The sequence below is a fragment of the Pinus tabuliformis genome, chromosome 2_1 (genome assembly GCF_031772625.1).
Source record: "Pinus tabuliformis cultivar Carrire ecotype Pingquan chromosome 2_1, CPIR1, whole genome shotgun sequence".
Classification (NCBI taxonomy): Eukaryota; Viridiplantae; Streptophyta; class Pinopsida; order Pinales; family Pinaceae; genus Pinus; species Pinus tabuliformis.
In genome coordinates, this window is record NC_142299.1 from 834,112,159 (window position 1) to 834,121,469 (window position 9,311).

Sequence of the window (9,311 nt, forward strand, 5' to 3'; positions counted from 1 at the left end):
TAAATTTGTTTGATATTACCATCAGGTAGAATAACAGAAACTTTCCCGAACCCTTTGATTTGATGGCTCCTGTCATCACCTAGGTAGATCTGTGCGCCTCCATTGATCTCTTTAAAATCCTCCAGCCATTGCTTATTCCCTGTCATGTGTGTTGACGCTCCTGAATCTACATACCATATGTTTGCATCAACATTTTCATCACAATCTGCCATGAACAATCTTAAATTCTGCACCTGATCAACATTCGCGAGATGACCTGCATGTCTTTTTGGCTTCTGTTGTTCTTCATGATATTTCTTTTTCCTACAGTCCCTAGCAATATGACCCAATTTTCCGCAATAAAAACATTTAGTTTCAGAGTAGTTTTTATTGGGATGCATACCTTGAGTCAGATTTGGCCGTTTCTGTGAGCTTGCTCCATTTTTCTATTGTGGAACTCCCTTCCCTTTGTAGAAGTTTTTCCTTGCCATCAATGCAAAATTGGCACTCTGGGGCTTCAGAGTCGATCTCTTCCCTTCTTCCTACATCAGTATACCTGTCCGCTCTTCAAAATGCAGGATCTTCTCTCTAGAATTTATCCCAGTGATGAACATTTGATAATCATCAGTGACACCATTCATTGTAATGGTTACAAGATCTGTATCGTCCATTGTATGACCAATATCTGATAATTTAGTTTTCAAATCCTTAATCCTCACTACGAATGAAACAATGGTTTAATTCTCCTCCATCTTAAAAAGTACCCTACTATTTTTTGAGGGACGGCCTTATAGTCCCCAATGGAATTCCTGACTTATTAAAGAAATTTCCAACTAGTTCCAAAGTAACCGGATCATTAGTACGAAATAAATGCCATGAATTTTGGTTTGTAAACGCCATGAATGAACCGTCGCTCTTAGCAGGACAACTACGTAATTATAAGATATTTGTTGGCATGGAACGTGATTTCATAATAATAATATAATTCGTCCCTCCACAACTGAGGACGCCAGCGAGCACAAAGGATGCCCCACGCAAAGGCCATGCTGGTATTTGATTGAGGAATAATTTTATAAGTAACTGTCGTCAGTCCGGTAACAGAGGAAGAGACAAAGCAGGCTATCGGAATATTCCGGGAAGGTAGTGGAAATGGACCTTCGTTCTTACCATGGCGGTTACGTAATAATTAAGACATTTGTTGGCGTGGAACGTGATTCACTGATTTCATAATAATAATATATTTCTTCCCTCCACGACTGAGGACGCCGACCAGCACAAAAGATGCCGCACGCAAAGGCCAGCTTGGGCACCTGGGATTTGCTTGATCACCAATAAGTAATTGTGGTCAGCCCCGATAACGGAGGAAGAGACAGAGCATGTTCTGGAGTTAATAAATTTCTCTCTGCAACTCAGAATGCCACGAAAATTTACAGAAAACTCGACCAGACAATCAGAGTTTGCAACCAGCGCTAAAGGTGGTCAGAGAGACTTGTTGGCAATAGGCGTGGAATTTGATTGATGAACAATAACTGAACGAGTAATTGTTGTAAGTCCCGATACCAGTGGTAGCTACAGAGCAGGTTCTGGAGTTGCTCTTTTGTCAGTAATTAGTTGAAGTGGTAGTGGTCAGCCACGTGGTACTGCAGGTGGAGTTTTTCTTTCGTCTATATTTTAGCTTCCTTTGCAGTCACGAGTTGAACCGCATTTCACTTCTGCTTACCAGAAAGACATGGCGTCTGCTGTTTATGTTGCAAAATGCACACCATTCTCTGCGCCTTCACCATTGTTCCAGGGCGCCAAGCTTCGTTCTTCGGCCCTGCGCTCTAATTTGGCCAGATCGCACTTGGTTTCCATGACCCCAAGGTTGCCTTTTTATTGTATTCAATTTTAATGTGTTACAGAAAGGTTTTATTATTTGGAATTTTTCTATTGGAGGAGTTGTATTTAAATGTTGATTATTGCGTTCTTTTCATTTGTTTCATGTCTTTCTCGATACCAAGGTAAAGGTTTATTTCATAGGTTTCTTTGTACGAAGTTATAGGTTTAAATCTAAGTTTCTTTGTACGAAGTTATAGGTTTAAATCTGCTAGAATATATATACCATTGTAGATTTTAGTAATGCGAAAATTAGTAATCAAATTTAAATGTGGAAATTACTTGAAAAAATCATGTATGGTATGTTTCTTTATTATTTTTTTGTTGTTGCAAGTATAAAAATATTTTGTTGGTATTATGAATTTTGTGTTTTGGTAAATACCCATTAAATTTAACCACTACCTATCAGCATATTTATGGGTTTAAAATAAATGTTTCCGTTTTATAGAGTTTACATGCTTGATCTTGGCCAGGATCCTTGGTATCCAGTGTTATGGCAAACAGTATGCCAAATTTTCTTCCAGCCTTTTCACTTACATTGCTAGTTTCCTTCTAGCCTTTTCACTTACATTGCTAGCTATTATAACGTATTAGCAGATTAGTTTCTGGAATTTCGGAGTTTCCATGAATCAAAGTGCACATCCATTGTTAATCACATGTTTGGTCATGTAGTCATAAGTAGATTTTGTCTCTAAGTGATCCATATTTTAACTTCTAACACTTCATTTGTTATTTGTTATTTTGCAGAGCATTTGCATTTGATTCCCTAAATATGTATTTGATTTTGATAAATTTCTGATATCACCTTTCAGGGAAGTTGAAAAGATCAAAATCCACTTCCAACCACATGAAGAAAAGATCAGAATCCATTTCCAACCACATGAACCTGGCCAGCAGGTGGCCCATTCCATGCCACCTGAGAAGGTTGAGATCTTTAAATCTCTGGAGGAGTGGGCAGAGAAAAATATACTGATTCATTTAAAGCCTGTTGAAAATTCTTGGCAGCCACAAGATTTTTTGCCTAATCCTTCTTCTGAGGGCTTCATTGACCAACTTATAGAGTTGCGGGAGCGATGCAATGAATTACCAGATGACTATTTAGTTTGTCTAGTGGGAAACATGATTACTGAAGAAGCATTGCCTACTTATCAGACTCAGGTTAACTCATATGATGGTGTAAGAGACGAAACTGGTGCCAGTCTCACTTCATGGGCAACATGGACACGTATGTGGACAGCAGAGGAGAATAGACATGGCGATCTCCTTCATAAATATCTTTACTTGTCTGGCAGAGTGAACATGAGGCAGATTGAAAAAACCATCCAATATCTTATGGGGTTTGGAATGGTACAGTGTCCTTACCTTGCAAGCATTTTGTCAATGTATTTTATTATGTTTACTCTTGGTAGCAACAAGATGTGGGATTCCACTCGATTTGTTTAATGGACATTTTGCATGCTGGAAGCTTTCTGTAGGGTATTTTAGTTCTTGAATGAGAATTTTCTAACTTGAGCTTTTTTTACTGTTCAGTATCCAGGCACAGAAAATAGTCCCTATATTGGATTCATGTACACTTCCTTCCAAGAAAGAGCAACATTTATATCACATGGCAACACTGCAAGATTTGCTAAAGGATATGGTGACCTGAAACTAGCCCAAATATGTGGAACTATTGCTGCTGACGAGAAGCGCCATGAGACTGCATACACAAAGATTATTGAAAAGTTGTTTGAGATTGATCCTGACACCACAATGCTAGCTTTTGAAGATTTGATGCGCAAAAATGTTATAATGCCTGCCCATATGATGTATGATGGGCAGGACGTTAATCTGTTTGACCACTTTTCTTCTGTTGCTCAGAGACTAGGAGTTTACACAGCAGGGGACTATGCTGACATCTTGGAATTCTTGGTTGAGAGATGGAATGTGAAGAAAATAGGTGGTCTTTCTGGTAAGGGAAGGCAGGCTCAGGATTATGTATGCAAGTTGGCACCTCGTATAAGAAAGGTAGAAAAGCGAGCTCAAGAAAGGGCAAAACAAGGACGAAGGTGTGGTTTTAGTTGGATATTCAACAAACAAGTCCTGCTCTAGAAACTTTCCTGTGCTTCATCTTAGGACAACTGGTTGTACTACGTTCTGTGGTGTCCGTGTGCTTTGTAGTAAAGGTCTGTGTGTGTCTGTAAAGTCGTACTAAAGCTCTATGTGCCTGCAAAATTATAACCCCGTACAGGATGCTAGGGTTTTTAGTGGATTTGTTGGATTGATAACCTTCCTGAGTTTATTGGATTGGAAAGTTCGATCTGCACACTCTAGCATGGGGACGTGTAAAGGAAAAAGCAGGAAGGCTATTTTTTCTCCATGTTTTTCAATAACTGGTCCCGGCCAAAACGGAAAATCTATTTTTTCTCCATGTTTTTCAATAATTGGTCTCGGCCAAAATGGAAAATCTGTTCTCTGGGGTTAAAATATAATACCAACTTCGTGTTTTAGGTTAAAATCTGAGCTCTTTTACTGTCGCTTGCATCTGTATCATGGAGCATAAGAATCCTACGTATGGTAAAGTATCTCACTGATGGACTACTTGTTTGTAATATTGTATTATAATCTTTCTGAGATTTTCTTCTCCATAGTTTCTAGTTTCTTGTTTTTAAAAGTCTCCATAGTCTTTTTTATATGTTATTCATTTCAAAATAAAATGTTATTTAATTATTTTAATTATACCAATAATTTAATTGATAAATATTTATAAATTTAAAATATTATATTAATATAATTATAACTAAATTGGAAAAAGAAAATCATAAATTCTTATCTATAAAAATATAACAAAATTTATAAATTTATAATTTAACTATATATATATATATATAAATTAAATTTCAAAATTACACTTAATATCTATGAAAACAAAAACTTTAAATTCCTCTTTTTAAATATAAATACATCTCGTACCTTTCAAAAACTTTTATTTTCATTATCGTACTTTTCAAAAAAACATATTTCCTTCACCCTTAAGATGGAAATATGGTCAAAGTCATGATGAAAAAGATTTACAACGCAATGACTTTCGCATGAAAGTGGATATGATATCGTTAGTGAAAGTACTAGTAAGATTATCAGTGCGCGTTATACCAACTTATGAACTCTTAGGAAACGGATGTTATTAAATTTGTTTTTATCTATATATATATAAGGAGATGAATATGTCGAGACGAATGTGTTTAATGAGTATCAATATTTTATCAGATATTTTATATCTTCAAGATTAAAAATAATAAAATTATGTTAAATTAGTATAAATTTATTTTAATTTCATATCTACTCAGTGTTAAGAGGAATCAAATCTTTGAGTTGCAAGTTTTAGATTTGAAAAGAGGTTTGCATCTAGAGAGATTTGATTTCTCAGTGCCAAGTAGATGTCGGTTTAGGATGGATCTATGTTGGATTGTATAGGGCTTCTTGATGCAATTATTATTATTAATTATGAAAAGAATTAATATATAAGTTAAACATACATATATTTAAAAAACTTGTATCAAAATTCTTAATTATGGAGATTTCTCCCACTTTGTTAAGGATATTCTTAAGTGTAAATAGGTTTTATTGCTATAATATGTCTTGTGAATACCATATACTCATAAATACATAACTTATTTCACAACTAAAATATTTTTTATGGGGAGAAAAAGAATGGTGATTGTGAAACTAGGGTTTTGTCACAACGCCGCATTTTGTTCCAAGTTTCTGCCATCGAGGAAGTTTCTTCCTTAGATGCCTATGAAATCCCTAGGGTTGGATTTATTGAGTACCCTCTATCTTTTAGTGTTGGAATTTGTCACTTATTGTTGCGGGGAGAATTGAGGCTCACATCTCTTCAAATTTCACAAGGGATTCAGTAAATTAATGAGTTCTTCTCAACAAATGCCGCTATAGCTCAAAGCTCCTCTAAATTTGTTCATGAATGCAAATGTTGCATACCAAGATCAACAATTGACGTCTCTAGTGGCCATTTCATGTTGACATTGTTGTGGGGCAGATCATTTTTGGTACTCCACTTTCCATTTCTCATAAAATGTATTTCAGTTACTGCTTTCTAATTTTATATGGTTTATGGTCTGTCACCAAGCCTCCAGGGAATTTGGGTTCACAGTTAGTTATGCTCTTGGCCATCTTTGGGACTCTGGTCATTGGAGTTACTGTTCCTTCCGCTTAGTTAGTGAAGGAACAAAGTCAGAAGTTCCAAATCTTCATTATGGATATTAGTGGGAAAACTAAACTTTTTTTGATTAAAAGATCTATCTCCACATGCTCTCTAAAGCACGCCATTGAAACTATATGGGGTATATCTTTTTGTTTCCAAAACCTACAATTTGAAGGGAAGGTTTTATCAAACTCGCAGCTCCAAGATTATAACATCTCTAAAAATTCAACCATTATTTTAAACACAAGACTGCGAGGGTGCCCTTGCTGCAAAATTACCTAATAAGGCTCATGTTTCTTTCAAGGAAGCTACCCAAAGGAAGGTTCCATCCTCTTCAAAATATATCCAATTTTTATCAGGGCCCTACATTATTGAACAAATCGAAAAAGCTCCATCTATGGAAATAAATTGTCTTGAGGCTAATTCCTTATTCTCTTCTTTACAATCTAAAGCAGTCACCTGCAAATTTAATGGTTTTTTTCCTAAACTCGAAGCATTAATTTAGTGGATTTCCTCCACATGGACTTTGGACTTTGAAATATTTCTATGCTCAAAAGCTTTCTTCATAGTGCAATTTGAAACACAGAAGGATTTATATTATGCTCTTAATGCATGACCCTGGTTTTAGGGTAAATTCAAGCTATTCATGATGCCTTGGTTCCCTAAGTTTGGTGCCAACTCTATGGTAGTCTCTACTATGTCGGTTTTGGTTAGGCTCCCAAACCTCCTCCATCAATTTTGGCACCACATAGTCCTTGAATACATAGGAAATACTTTGGGTAAATTTAAAAAGTTGGATAAGTAAAAAAAAAATGTTATCTTCACATTTACTAGAATATGTGTGGAGATTTATCTCAGCAAAGGACTTATGGAACATATAAATCTAAAACATCAAAACTTCCTTTGGTCACAAGTTATATACTTTGAGAACACAACATTTAGATGTCATGTATGTTTTCAGACTAGACATCTTCAACAAATGTGCCCAAAGGCAAGGAAGTTTCCCAAGAAGAAGAAGAGGCAAGCTAAAAAACCAAAAGGATGGCAGTTCTCAGAGCAATATCCTTCTGAGGATGAAGGAGATAACAAAAAAAAATTCATCTTGATTAGGAAGAAATGAAAGACATAAACCATCAGGGAGATGTACAAGTGGAGTTCACTATGGTACAACTAGAATCTAGTATTGCACATCAAGAAGAAAAGGATCTAGTGGACTCTTTGATACAGGATGGAATCATGGGCTCAAAAAGAGATCATGTCTCAGAAAGTTCCGATTTTGACAAATATGTCCCTCATGTAGGACAAGAATTGGCTTTGGTTCTAGTCGAACCAAATCCTGAAAAGTAAAAGAGAAAATACATGCCCTAGTCATTCATAATTCTCATTTGTCCTTTAATCATCATTTTTTGTTTCTTCTCTAAGGTTTCTTGACATTTCTATGGACCTTCTTGCTACTTTCAGCTCACTACTTGTATCGTCATGTTACAATTTGACCCTATATGCATATACACTATGTCTGTCTACAAAATGTAATTAGGCATCTCCTCAAAGGATCTATCCCTTCCAATATTCAATTGTCACTCCTTCTTTGCATAATTAGAATCACTTTGGAATCCTTTGCCCATAAATCATATTATCATATTCTTTGGCATCAAAACATGGAAGTATATGCTCAAGCAAACAGGGTTTGCTAGCCGGAAGCAGAGCAATAAGAAATCAATGGATTAGAGGGGATGCAGCTATATCATGACGTCCCTTCATATGAAAAAAACTCTTATTATTTCAAGTGGATGGATGAAATAAGGTTCCAAGTAGAGCAAATGAAGTGCCTCCCAAGGGTGAACTCATTGTACTCCTTTACTTCTCATAAATTTGGGGCAGAGAGATGTCGTCACAATGTTGTCACCACCCTCAACAAGGTGACAGATGACTGGATCGTAGGACATGCACAGTGGTTCTTAGCCCACATGGAGAGGACATAACCTAATTTTTTCTACACCAATCCTTTAAATATGTTCTCACTTGGAAGAGTTATGGATTGTGAAACGTCATTTGGTTATTGTTAAAATTGATCGTGGAAGCGTGGCAGATTGCAAAACCCAGTGTAGCATTCAAGGGAGACCGGCTCAAATCAATCAATCTGAAGATGTTTCGAGATGCAACCGAGGAGAGAAATATTGGTATTTATGCAGGGAGGAGGAAAGATCCTCATGCCTCCATAGGTTCAACTTGCTTTTCATATCCCATAGAAGATATAGGTCTTATTTTTGCAAATGTATTGTATTTTGTGGTCAATTTTATAGAGTTCATGGTTGTAGTTCTTTCTGCAAAATGTTCATCCAGGATAGTATCCTAAGATTCAATTTTGTAACTCCATATATGATCATAGAAGATGGCATTTTGCCTCCATATTGAATATAGTTACTCTTTGGTTTTCCCATTGTGATCTGGGTGTAAATTTAATCAAATTCTTAAAATAAATAAATAAATGAATATTATAGTTATAATCTAATTTTCGTAAATTTTAGCTATTTTAAAATATTTTTTAATCAAATTCATTTTCAAACTAATAAATATATATTAAAAACATAAATTTAATTATCAAATTCCAATATTATGTAATTCAATTTCTTTATATACTTAAAAATTTAGTTGTGTATGGATATATGTTTTGAGCTAAACTATTATATGATATTTGTTAGCCGACCAAGTATAATATTATCATACAATTTTTTATATACTAAAAATTAAGTTATGATCATTAAATAATGCATTATAATATTATGGTCTTCATCTAACTTACTTTTCCAAATTTTAATTATGATTCCTTATGGATACATGAGTTTAGCTAAACATGTGTAAATATTTGTTATCTTACCTGCAATTTGTTTATATACTAAAATATTAACTTGCTGAGTTAAATTATTCTAAGATATTTCAAGAACTGGTCACGGCCAAAATGGAAAAAACGAATCCTACTTTTGTTTTTTCCATGTTGCTTGAAACAACGTTTTCTCAGCACCTCTGTGATCGCTTGCATCGCACGATGGAGCATATGAATTTTCCGTATTGAAAAGTATCTGATCCACGTTGTTTGTATTATAATCTGTGTGAGGTTTTCTTCTCGATTAGTTTCTTGTTTTTTTTTAAGTACCCACAATGAAAATCACAAAAATTTAATAATTAATAAATATTTATTATTTTAAAATATTATACTAGTAAAAATAAGAAAGACAATTATGACGAAAATTTTAAA

General features: G+C 34.9%; 1 protein-coding gene across 1 annotated transcript; it reads left to right on the forward strand.

Annotated features, from left to right (window-relative positions):
• The first annotated feature begins 1,359 nt into the window (after positions 1–1,359).
• Positions 1,360–4,262, forward strand: LOC149203234 (stearoyl-[acyl-carrier-protein] 9-desaturase, chloroplastic-like). Its single transcript, XM_089400158.1, has 3 exons — positions 1,360–1,842; positions 2,667–3,201; positions 3,385–4,262. Exons 1-3 carry the CDS (start codon positions 1,709–1,711, stop codon positions 3,943–3,945), a joined length of 1,230 nt encoding a protein of 409 aa, XP_089256284.1. The 5' UTR covers positions 1,360–1,708; the 3' UTR covers positions 3,946–4,262.
• The last annotated feature ends 5,049 nt before the right edge of the window (positions 4,263–9,311 follow it).

What these genes read in the sequence shown, in the direction of transcription:
- LOC149203234 (XM_089400158.1), top strand. Translation starts at nt 1,709, where the DNA reads ATGGCGTCTGCTGTTTATGTTGCAAAATGCACACCATTCTCTGCGCCT. An exon ending in TTGGTTTCCATGACCCCAAG is followed by an intron (nt 1,843 to 2,666) that starts GTTGCCTTTTTA and finishes ATCACCTTTCAG; the next exon opens with GGAAGTTGAAAAGATCAAAA. An exon ending in ATCTTATGGGGTTTGGAATG is followed by an intron (nt 3,202 to 3,384) that starts GTACAGTGTCCT and finishes TTTACTGTTCAG; the next exon opens with TATCCAGGCACAGAAAATAG.